Here is a 13,258-nt window from a genome sequence, read left to right as displayed (position 1 = left end):
TTTCCAAAGCTTCTTACCTTTGGGTGTGTCGTACGCGTAGCCCCAGTCGCTATTCGCGGCGTTAAAATCGCCCGCAATCACTAGCAGGTTAGGCCCCGCGAGACGGACGGCTTTCTGGGACAAGCGTGTGAACCTTTGTCTATGATGACTGGGACTACTGTATACATTGAGGACGTACACACTTTGTTGTGATGTGTTGCCAGGGAGAAGTTTGACCATACATGTTCAATTTCTGGCACGTTGAGATTGTGCGCTGTGCAGGTAATCTCGTTAGCGACCAGGGTAGCGGCAGCGCGTCCTCCTGAGGGGCCGGGCAACCACTGGTATCCGGAAAACGTGGCGCTTGGTGCTACAGCCTCTTGTAACAGCATGATGGGAGGTTTGGCTTCGTGGCTACAGAGGTATTGCTGCAGGAAGGCTTTCTTGTGAGCGAAGCTTCTGCAGTTCCATTGCCAAATTCGCAACTCGTCATTTGGCCTGGCCATCTTGAAGCATGTAGGAGTCGGACTGAGAACCCGGCGGGTGCATAAAGGCCACGTGAAGTGGTGGACTAGGCATGGCTGTACACTGCGACAAGGGCTTACCTGCTGCAACGGCAGGGGCGACGACGTGATGGAGGTATTGCTCCACTTGGCTCAACTGATTACCATGGTCCGCGAGGGTAGTATGGCATCTCTTGATAATTTATAATGCTCTTTGGAAGCTAATCCTCGTAAATAAGGTAAATAATCATTATAGTTATTATTATTATTATTAATAATGTTATTATTATTATTACTATTATATCATTATTATTATAATATTACTATTATTATTATTATTATATTATTATTATGCTTATTAATAACAGCAGCAGAAGAGAGAGAGATAAAATAAAATGAGGGAAAAGCAGGGAGATTAACCAGAAATTTAAGCATCCGGTTTGTTACCTTGCACTAAGGGAAGGGAGAATGGGGAATAATGAGGGGAAAAAAGCGACGAGCGAAAAGGACAAAAGACAATAGAATAAAAGTTATCTGGGGTGATACAGCCACTTAATAGGTCACTACCACGCAAAATGTTCAATAAGGCCTTCACTCATTTTCAGTGCGAAAAGAAATTATGTCGCATCATCAGCAGCAGTAGCAGCAGTAGTCATACGCGTGCGCAAGGCAGAAGGCAAAAGTGGGACCACCCCTAGTCACCCTAAGAGAAGGAGCGCAAAGTTATTCTCGCACATTTATATAAGAGGAGTGATAAGCTAACAACTGCATTCATCAAGAGGGAGAGTGAGGGTAGGTTCAGGCTATGTATGCTGCCAGGCCATGCTTTCTTATGATGTCCTCAGTTCTTGCCAGGACCCTTGTTTGGACGTCTAGGTCTGTGCTGAGAAAAAGCGCTCCCCATTTCTCCTAGGTGTTGGGATGGGGGTGCGAGCTTATATCGAGGGGTGGCCGTTTCTCTGGGCAAGATCAGAGGATGTAGCACAGTAGGATGGAGATGCTCGAACACATGTGCACCCTGAAAGGAAATTCTGTGCACACTTATGGTAGTAGTATTAGTATTAGTAGTAGAAGTAGTAGTAGTAGTAGTAGTAGTAGTAGTAGTAGTAGTAGTAGTAGTAGTAGTATTTTGGGTCTAGGAATAATTGTTCAACACACAAAAAGGAGACAGCAGTTGACATTTTTTAGCGGCAAATATTTTGTATGGACGAAGAAATGTATTAGATTCCTAGATTTTTTGTTAGTCGTAAGCGACGCATTGCTTGGCGGCGTCCTGTTATCATCTACTTTCAAACGTAGAACTACGTGGGTGTTTCATGTTGTGCTCTCGCTTATGTCCTACATCCTAAGTATTCGACTACAATGCAGAAAAACCCTGCTAGACTAAACAGCCAATTTCTTATTGGCAAGATTACCAAGTGACAGATTTAGGGGCGGTCATCTTCAAAAGTGAGGTTGTCGTACGCTACCGTCAACGCTTGGCATTACGCAGACAAAACCATATAGGTAGCAGTAGCACATTGATGACCCGATGGCACCGAAGAGGTCTTCATCGCATTCTTCTTCGAATGCCAGGGTTATCATATAGGCGGTGACATTTCTAAGGTGTAAAAAAACACAACCTAAACCACGCATATAAATTGAATAAGAAAAAAGGTGACCAATGGAGAGAGGATGAAAAAAGAAACAAAGTACGAAGAACAGAAAAATTTGCAGATCCCATGTACAGTGGGAATCGATAATATGCGAAGCACGAATGATAAATGTTGATATGTCACATTAAAATCAGCACAACGTAATGCGGTGGAGGTAAATGATGCCGTACGTGACTTCCGTGTCATGATTGTCATGTTTGGATGTGTCATTTACCTTTGTTATTTATTCACGTCACGCGATACCAAGTTTGGTATATGTGGAGCTAGCGAAACGGCCGCGAACACGCTATGAGCGTGGTATGCTGTCGTGTTCTTACATGACACGCGTGGGAAGATTATCATGTTTGCACCAGTTATATAATTCGTCATTCATATACGTCACGCAACACTGAATTTGGTATGTGTGGAGCTAGCAAAACGGCCGTGAGTGCGTCATGAATGGTCCAATATACTGCAATATAAGTGAGGCGCGCTCACGCTGGGTACAGCGACGCTACGTTAGCAAAACGCGAACAATCTATATTCTGACGCCAGGCGCGACCAGCCTCCGTCGCCACGGCCCAATGGTAATCGGCGCGAAAAGCAACATGCCGCACTTCGCGCAAATATCCTACACAAACAACACTGCGCCTGCCTCTTTTCGTGACGGAGGGATGACGAACGCGCTGGAGTGCGCATGCGTCAAAGCAACGCAGCGTGGTACGCGCTTCCGAGTATATGGCAGAACCGGCGCCTGGCATGGCAACGCCGGCGTCAGGCGACAAAATGAACGCTAGTGAGCCCGCGCACCGCGTCACGTCGTATTGTATTGGCGCCTTGGCTGTGGCTTGTAGCCACGTTCTCAAGAGACAGGCATCTCATGATTATCATGTTTGCACCAGTCACACACCTTCGTCATACATTCACGTACCGTGTTACCCAATTTGATATATGTGACGCTAGCAAAACGGCCGCGAGCGCATCGTGAGGGTGGCATGTAGTCATGCTGTTACATGACACGCATGTCATAATTTTTATGTTAGCATCTGTCGCTTGTGTTCGCCATGCAATTATGCTATACCCTACGAGTTTCGCAACATGGCATGTGAACGAAACCACCGCACGAGCTGTAGGACTATGAAAGGTAAATCAGGAGATTCACGACATACATGTCATTATTTCATGTTAAGACCAGTCGAATATGTTCTTCCCACAGTGATGCTATGCCATACCAAGTTTCGTATTGATACAATTATCGAAACGGCTAGGAGAGCCAAGTGTCGTAGGCGGCTAGATAAATAGATAGATAGATAGATAGATAGATAGATAGATAGATTTATAGAGAGATAGATATATAGATAGATAAATAGATAGATAGATAGATAGATAGATGGATAGATAGATAGATAGCAAGATAAGAAATAGATAGAAAGATAGATAGATAGATAGCAAGATAGATAGATAGATAGATAGATAAATAGATAGATAGATAGATAGATAGATAGATAGATAGATAGATAGATAGATAGATAGATAGATAGATAGATAGATAGATACGCTCAAAGTCACTGAAGTTCGCAAAGAAATATTTCACCTTTAATATGTAGGAGTAACAAAAAAAACACCGAAAAAAATTGCCAGATGCGACGTAAAGTTGGAATTGACGATATGCGAAGCATGAATTTGGAAGGTTCGTATGTCACTTCAAAATTACCACAAGGCTACGAGGTGGAGGTAAATTATGCCGTACAAGACTTCCGTGTCTTGATTATCATGTTTGAGTTTGTAGTTTATCTTCGTCACCCATTCACGCCCCGTGATGCCAAACTTAGTATATAAAATTTAATACATAGTATATAACTATACCACGCTATGAACGTGGTATGTTGTCATGTTCTTGCATGACAGGCGTGTCAGGACCATCATGTTTGCACCACTGATATACCTTCGTCATCCATTGACGTCACGTTACACCAAATTTGGTATATGTGGAGATGGCGAAATAGCTGCGAGTGCATCATGAAGGATCCCATATACTCCAACATGACGTTGACGCGCACGCGCGCAGGGAACAGTGACACTATGCGTTAGCAAAACGCGAGAACCGGTGGTGGTGGTGGTGGTAAAAAACATTTATTTCAGAAAAAGTCTACTAGAGGGTGCCGACGTGGTCCATCGGCGTGCTAGAGTGGCCAGACCCTATTCCGGGACGCCAGTGGAGCTGGAAGCTGCCCGTGCGCGCTCCACCAAGGAGCGTTGCGCAGCCAAGGTAGAGCAGCCGAGCAGGTGCTCCTCCCAAGCCTCTCTAGTTGGGATAGGAAAAGGGGATGAGAAAGGGAACTCGATAGTCTCACGCATGGCGCGACCGACGCGACTAGCGTCCATTGGCGCGGCCCGATGGGAAGCGGCGCGAAATGCGACTTGCTTCAATTCGCGCCGATGCGTTACGCAGACAGCACTGCGTCTGCGTTTTAGTGACGGAGGGACGCCGGACGCGCTGAAATGTGCATGCGTCAAAGCAACGCAGTGCGGTGCGTGCCTGCGAGTATACGGCAGGACACGAGCAACTCAGCCGTTGTTACTAACACAGTGGAACTGCAGAGGTCTCAAGAACCACAAGAAGCGGGCTCATTTCGGCCTCTATCTTGAGACCTTTGAGTTCCTCGTTGCCGTGGTTGCACTTCAGGAACCCGGCACGGACGTCAAACTCACAAATTACACTACATTTCAACACAACCCGGAGACATGTATACCTGTTCACAAGCAATATACCGCCCAGGAAGTCACACTCCCCACAACACCGCCTTTCGCATACACGATGGTGTCGGTGCTGCATATAAGTCGATCTGACCCACCTGTTCATATTTTAAACATTTACTGTCCCCCAAAGCTTAAGAACGTCACGTTCAGCGCAACTTTCACACAAGCTATGCAGGTGGCAGGAAGGGACCCCCTCCTGATCGTCGGCGACTTCAATGCCCCAAGCAGGTTATGGGGTTACCCACGAGAGGACACGCGTGGAAGGAAGCTTGCGGAACTTCTTTCTACACTTGGACTCACCCTCCACATTGATCCCGCCAGCCTAACACGTGTAGGCAACTCTGTTCAACGAGATACTTGCCGGACCTCACAATTACACGCAACATACGCCATGCCGACTGGCTGAACACACAGGACACTCTCGGTAGGGATCATTGTGTATTAAACACAACCGTGTACATGCGTCCCTTAAAAGGCCCACTTACACAAGCTCATATCCCAGACTGGACAACTTTCCACACCACTCTACCTATTGTAGACCCTCTCCAGTCGGGATACGACACCTGGTCTAAATCACTGACGTCTACACTGAAACAACACGAACGGCTGATACAGCTCACGGAAACTCAAACGGACGTAGACAACCACCTCCTTCATCTTTGGCAGGCCCGCCGCAGCCTCATCAAACAATGGAAAAAACGGAACCAAAACATACGCCTCAAGAAACGCATCCTAGCACTCACGGAGCAAGCTGCGGAGTATGCTGCTCAGCTAGCCGACACTAACTGGGTGGACAGGTGCAACACGGCTGCACGCCAGATGACTGGTCGCAACACGTGGCGCCTGTTTCGCGCTCTCATCGCTCCAACACAAACACGCACGGAAACTCAACGTCACTTACATAGGGTCATGCACAACTTTACAGGAACGACAACACAGCTGGCAAACACGCTCAGGGACCGATACATGTGCACCACCAAGGACCCCTGGACGGCCGCGTACTCTTATGCAGTCAAAAAGAACACGCATTTGGACTCCCCGTTCCAGCTCCACGACATCCAGGCGGCCTTAAGCAAGATGAAGCGTGACACTGCACCAGGGCGTGACCTGGTTACGGTCAAACTGTTGGCCAATCTTCCCGACGCAGCCTACGCCACGCTCCTCAAATACATCAAAAGCATTTGGGACGGACAAACTCCTCTCTCTCTTGAATGGAAATCAGCTCTCGTGGCCTTCATCCCGAAGACAGGTAAACCTATTGACGTGGAGAACCTTCGCCCCATCTCCCTCACGTCTTGTGCCGGCAAGCTGATGGAAACGATGGTGCGCGACAGACTCTCCGAGTTTCTAGAAACACAGCACACTTTTGCGGACACCATGTTTGGATTCCGCCCTCAGAAGCCAGCCCAGGATATACTTCTACAGCTCCACCATGACATATTAGATCCTGTTGAATGCCCCCACAATGACAAGGTAGTCCTGGCCTTGGATCTTAAAGGGGCATTCGACAACGTGAAGCATGAGGTAATCCTTGACCACCTCAGTCAGACCAACTGTGGTTATAAAACATTCAATTATGTTAGACAGTTGCTTACAGACCGCCAAGCCTACATACGAATACAAGATGAGGAACATGGGCCTTACGTCATCGGCTCGAGGGGAACTCCTCAAGGCGCGGTTCTCTCTCCCCTCCTATTTAATATAGCTATGCTTCATCTTCCCTCCAAATTGGCTTCTCTACCAGGGATACATCACGCTCTTTACGCGGATGATATCATGATCTGGGCCACGCAAGGTAACCTGGGTCACATGGAGTCATGCCTGCAAGCAGCAGCGACTGTAGTCGACGACTACGCAACCTACTGCGGACTCCAGTGTGCCCCGGCTAAGTCAGAATTTGTGCACGTACGTCCCTCCCCTCAGGACACAACTCAGCTCCATATCAGTCTTGCCTCGGGACCGATCCGTGAGGCCAAGGAGATCCGCGTCATTGGCCTCTTCATACACCACCAACGCAAGGCCGACACCACAATAGCCAAACTTCGCACGGTGGGAGACCAGGTGGGCCGTATGGTCCGCCGGGTCTCCAACAAGCGGGGCGGATTACGAAGCAGGGAGGCAATGCAGCTTGTTCATGCTTTCGTAACGAGTAGAATACTTTACTCGACTCCCTACTTGCACCTACGCAAACACGAGGATGATCAAATCGAGGTCATCCACCGTAAAGTTATCAAGCGGGCTCTCGACCTCCCTATCACCACGTCCAACCAGAGACTTCTGGCCCTAGGCGTGTTGAATACCTACCGGGAACTTTGAGAAGCCCACCTCGTTAACCAATACACGCGCCTTGCACAGACCCATTCCGGTCACCGCCTCTCGGACCAAATACACATAAAACACGATTACTATAATGAGGAAAGGGTGAGAGTGCCAGAACCTTGGAGACGCGCCCTCCGGGTCCGACCCCTTCCCCGCAACATGTCAAGAAAACCACAGTGGTCACCGCCAGGCGCGCGCGGAAGCGTTGCAGCGACACTTTGGTCAAGAGGAACACGTGTGCTACGTGGACGTTGCCGGCCCGCACCATGGGGGTTGTTATACGGCCGCAGTCATACACAACGCAAACACCGTAAATGGGCTCACTTTCAAAGCCTACAGCGCAACACATGCAGAGGAGATTGCCATCGCTCTGGCTCTCACCTATCCCTCTTCTAAACATATCATCACCGACTCACGAGGGGCCTGTCGGAACTATCAGCTAGGGTGGGCTTCACGGCTTGCTCAGCGCATACTGGAACCTAGCTGCCGATACGTTAATCCAACTCCGCGAAATCTGGTGTGGGCACCTAGTCACCAAGGACTCAGGGGTAACGAACAGGCCGATCAGGCCGCCCGCGCACTCTCTTCCCGGGCTATCTCCCTGTCTTTGGAAGCCTACTCGCAATCAGACAATTCGGCCCTTTCATTCAAAGATATTACCCATTACTACAAGGAGGAAAACCGGAGCTATCCAGACCCTTGTAAGGGACTGCATCACGCTGACGAGCGCCTCCTTTTAAAACTGTTTACCATTACTGTACTGTGCCCGGCGGTAATAAAACATTTCAATTCATCCTTTGATGGCACGTGCCAGTTCTGTGGTGAGGTGGCTGACACTTTTCACATCGTCTGGGCGTGCCAGTCTAATCCATCTATCCCCCCCAACCCCAATCCCACCAGAGAGGACTGGGAGGCGGCCCTGCTCGGCTGTTAAGACCTGAAGGCCCAAGAGGCCCTGGTTCAACGGGCGCGGGCGGCGTTGCTTGCCAATGGAGCCCCGGAATAGGGGTTCCACCTAGTACTGTGAGGGTAGGAGGCCAATAAGGCCCCAACCGAATCACCTCTCTGTAACCATTTAATGGTTAATAAATGTTCCCACCGGCAGGACACGCGCTTGGCGTGGCAACGCCGGCGTAACGCGACGAAATGAACGCCAGTAAGCACGCGCACCGCGTCACGTCAAAATGTATTGGCACCTTGACTGTGGCATGCAGTTATGTGCCCCGCCGCGGTGGTCTAGTGGCTAAGATACTCGGCTGCTGACTCGCAGGTCGCGGGTTCGAATCCCGGCTGCGGCGGCTGCATTTCCGATGGAGGCGGAAATGTTGTAGGCCCGTGTGCTCAGATTTGTGTGCACTTTAAAGAACCCCAGGTGGTCGGAATTTTCGGAGCCCTCCACTACGGCGTCTCTCATAATCATATGGTGGTTTTGGTACGTTAAACCCCACATATCAATCAATCATCATGCAGTTATGTTGTCACACGAAACGGATCTCATGATTATCATGTTTTCACCTGTCACATACCTTCGTCATCCAATGATGTCATGTAATACGAAATTCTGTGAACCAAGCAAAATGGCCGCAAGCTCGTGATGAGTTCGGCACGTAGCCATGTTGTTACATGACACGCATGTCGTGATAATCATGTTTGGATGTGTCATTGACGTACGTCATCCGTTCACGCCAGGTAATACTGAATTCGGTGCATGTGAATCTAGCGAAATGACCACGAGCGCATAATGAGCGTAGCATATAGTCATGTTGTTACATGACACGCACCTCGTTTTTATCATGTTTACACTAGTCTTATATTTTCGTCATTCATTCGCGTCCTATAAAACCAAATTATGTATAGGTGAAGCTAGCGAAACGACCGCCAGCGCGTCATGAGCGTGGAATGTAATCATGTTGTAACATGACACGCATCTCATGATTATCGTCTTTGCACCAGTCACATACCTTTGTCTTCTATTCACGTAAGATAATACCAAATTTTGTTTATGTGGCGCTAGCGAAATTGCCGTGATCGCATCATGAGCGTGGCTGTATTGATGTTGTACATGACACGCATGTCATAATTTTCATGTTAAGGTCTGTCGTTTGTGTTCACCATGCAATCATGTCATACCATACCAGTTTTGCCACATGTCATGTGAACGAGACCACCGAAAAATCAGCATGATAATTAAATGTAAATCATGACATTTACGACATACATATAATGATTTTCATGTTATGACTAGTCAAATACGCTTGCCCTAAAGCCATGTTAAGCCCTACGAAGATTGGTATCGATGCCATTACTCAAACGGTCAGGAGAACTAAAAGTCGTAGGCGGCTAGATAGATGGATAGATAGATAGATAGATAGATAGATAGATAGATAGATAGATAGATAGATAGATAGATAGATAGATATTCGCCGAAGTTTGCTAAGAAATGCTTCGCAAATAAAACACGAAAATGCAAAAAATAGTGAACGAAAGATACTAAAGAGCACTGAAGAGAAAGTATGAATGCTACCAAACTACGCACTTTCTTCAGGGCTATATACTCACCTCTCTATCGCACCATTATCATCCGTTAGTCTTTATTCTCCCTTTCCCCGGCGCCAGTGTGGAGTAGCAGGCTGTGAGCAAGCTATCGCTCAGGCCGACATCTCTGCCTTTCTGTAAATAAACCTATCTTTCTGTCTCTCTCTTCTTGAGGCCTGCAGCCCCTTTTATAGTAGCATCTGGATTTCGGAGGCAAATGTTGATGCGAGCATTCTCCACACCATCTTTAAGAGATTCCCTGGATTTCAACGATTAATGTCTCCCTAGAAAACTTCCTCATGCCATTACCTATGCCTGAAACTTTTAATCACTTGAGTACACTATCGTGTTCCTCCATTCCTTTGTTATCTGTTTAGAGCAGGCTTGACTTCCTTCTCACTTTGTTCTTTTTGAGGAGAAAAGGAAACTGTGGAACATATTTTGATCTCTTGTAGAAAGTTTTCAACATTAGGAAAGGTATCACTAGAAATAACGTCCCGAATCCTTCAATTAGCTATGACAATATCAAATTTACTACCCATAGGTGCACATACATACCTTAGAGCACAGCAACGGTAAAGTGTGCGAGGCTGTGCTATATTTTATTGTACAGTCGAAAAGATTTAGTCTGTAAGCTCATTACCAGAATGTTCATAGCTGTAGGCTACAGAAAAAATTTTTTTGATATCAAACATTTGTTGCTCCTTCAGGAGGAAGTAATTCATCCAAATTTTTTCCAGAATAATTTACAACAAACCAATATTTTTGTTATTATTCTGTATGCTAGTATATAATTGAATTTATTCCTTTTTTTGTGAAGCTAACCGATTTCTGGCCGATTCTCAGGGTTGGTGTGAGCTACAAGCTTAGCATCTACATCTACTTCAGGCCTTGAAAAGCGTGCCCGAGGCGTTGTTTCTTATTCCGAGCGTAGCAAATTGAGTGCATTCGTTTTGTTTTCAGAATAATAATTAAAGGTCTTGATAAAAATTAAAATCGATAATTGTTATTCAGTAAGGACTCTGATTACATTTGCTCGCAGAACCTATACTGACTAAAAAAACAGATCAACGAAAGTGCCAACATACTTTATTCGAGTTAATTGATTGAGTTTTTCTGAAGACACAAAACAATTATAGATGCGGCAGACGGTGCACCACATTCAATTAACGTGTTTCTTCTCATCTGACCTCGAATAATCAACCCAACAGATGAGTACAAAGGCAATAGATTTTTTTTCTGTGCTTATAGTTGTAAGGTGAAGGCCTCGGGTGCCTCATCAAACTTTAACATGATAATCGGCTTCAATGGAGGTTAACGCCGAGAGTCCCATGAAAAAAATATTGTCACATAATGAGGGATCACCGCTTGAGGGCTTCAACGTATGACACCATCTCTACGATCGAAACTCTATTACTTGGAACATGGTGATGACAACGGCCCGTTTTTTAAAATTTGGGGCGTTAGCACTTCTCCATAATCTCATGAGTTGGTATAATTGCGTGCTCAAAGCGGCGCTGATCTTTTAGGCAGCGCAACTCCGCGCGAGGTACAAAAAGCTAGAATCGCTTACAATTCTGGGACCTATACAAAACCACACGAGGTTCAAGACGCATTAAGAGGAGTGTTGATACACGGCTGATAATCGACTCTTAAATATAAGAAGATCACTCAGAATTATTCACATGTTTACTGGCATGGGCAATATATAGCCGCAGCCTGACTCTTAAGTCTTACATAACGGTGGGATTATTGGTTTTTAAGATTTTTTTTGCCTCACAGCGCTGATGAACCGAGTTACCATGATCGTTTGTAAGCAATTTTCTTCTTGTTTTATGCAGTTCCTGCAAATCTATGACCCTATTCACCTCCAAATGATGTGGCTGAGGGGCTGGTTGAATACGGACTGCGACTGCGTGGAATCGAAATTCATGGCTACGTCCGATAAAGGATGCGAGCGCACTTTGTTCTGTTACTTGCAATCCAATGTGTTGTACGTACTATTTTGTTATGCTTGCGGTTAATAGTACGAAATTAAACCAGATCTAAGAACTAATGAATAAATCAGTTCAAAAAGTTGTGGTAGTATTAGTACATATATAATTTTCTAGGAGCATTGTAATAACAATAACAAGCGTAAATATTTGTACTGCTGCGTTAACGAGCCTACTGCCTTACAGGTCTGAAAGGTTCTACAGTAAACATATTTTTGTTGCAGGACTTCTGTGAGAACAACGAAAATGTACGTATATATAATTTTATTTACCTGCATGAAATAGATTCGCCGTATTTAATAAAGGTTTAGATTAGAAGGCCGTAAATCTTTGAGAAGAATCATGTAGTGCAATGTGTGTTTTTCGCACACAGATTACCACCAAGCGCAACAGTCAACCACAGTGAATAATTGGTTATAATTTTCGGTCGCTTACGGGAATATCACGGGTTTGACCTAGGCTGATGGGGTCCCATTTTAATGGAGACAGATTTCAAGAAACACTTTCGCCGGGCAATTTCAATGCCTGTCACATAACACCAGATGTTCGAAACCTCCATTGTTCTCCCCTATGGCGTCTTTGATAAATATATTGTTGTTTTGGAAAGAAAGACATGAGATCAAAGTATAATGTAAATTAAAGTAAAAACGATGTCTATTTATTTCATGGCCGAGTTGCTTTGTAGCCTATAGACGCCTGGTATTAGGCTCGAGAAGGAACACCTGCAGCATTACAGTGGGGGTGAAATAACGTCACAACAAGGGCTCTTGCTCCGCGGGCGAGTACCACCTTGTTTTGCGCCAGCCTTGTGCCCGCTCTTACGCAATATGGTGGTGATGATTGCTCACTGTTGCGATAAAAATCTACCAATGCAGACGGTGGCTGTTTACGCTGCCAGCTAAACTTAGGGGAGCTGTGGAAAACTGCGACAGTGAAATGGACAATCTCCAATCCAAATGAGATATTCACGATAAGTACTGTAGTCTATAAGCTTCAGCAAGGCATTCGTTGTTTGTACCTGTCACTCCAAGAAATTGGTGCCAAAAGACTTTACTCTGATGGTCCTATCTTCATTACAACTTGGCGCAGACTTAACGGTTTGAATACGTGTTCCCAAAAATAGAAACTATATTTTGAATATCTTTTTATTCGATAAAAATAACCTAGTTTTTATGCAGATTGTTCAGGTGATTTGATAAAATGCCGCGTTTTGTTAAAACAGAAGTTAAACGATTATACCATGATATAGTTTAAAGTCAATGTTGAATAAAATAATATGGTCACACAAAAAATGTTCACGGAAGTGCGGAGATATTAGTGCACTTGAATCACGTAAATATCTCTGCTAAACATCTAGTCACCTAGCTGGTATTATGAGGCCACATGTTCCGCCTTCATAAAATACTTGTTCGATCAAACGCTTCGTCACAAGCAGTAACGTTTAATTCAAGTGGAAGCAGTCTTGATAGCATTCGTTGATTGATGACTGATATGGGGGGCTTAACGTCCCAAAACCACCATATGATTATGAGAG

At 45.7% G+C, this 13,258-nt stretch overlaps 1 protein-coding gene across 2 annotated transcripts in view; it reads left to right on the top strand.

Moving 5' to 3' along the window:
* LOC119179822 (uncharacterized) overlaps positions 1–13,258 on the top strand; it is a 164,039-nt gene that overhangs the window by 109,692 nt on the left and 41,089 nt on the right. For both annotated transcript variants that reach the window (XM_075868151.1, XM_075868149.1), the window contains exons 11-12: positions 11,572–11,723; positions 11,949–11,972. In XM_075868151.1, the coding sequence (XP_075724266.1) occupies positions 11,572–11,723; positions 11,949–11,972 (176 nt within the window). The remainder of the gene's footprint in view (positions 1–11,571; positions 11,724–11,948; positions 11,973–13,258) is intronic.

The sequence above is a fragment of the Rhipicephalus microplus genome, chromosome 7 (genome assembly GCF_043290135.1).
Source record: "Rhipicephalus microplus isolate Deutch F79 chromosome 7, USDA_Rmic, whole genome shotgun sequence".
NCBI lineage: Eukaryota > Metazoa > Arthropoda > Arachnida > Ixodida > Ixodidae > Rhipicephalus > Rhipicephalus microplus.
The sequence above is the reverse complement of the archived record's forward strand: the minus strand, read 5'-3'. Positions and strand labels throughout refer to the sequence as shown.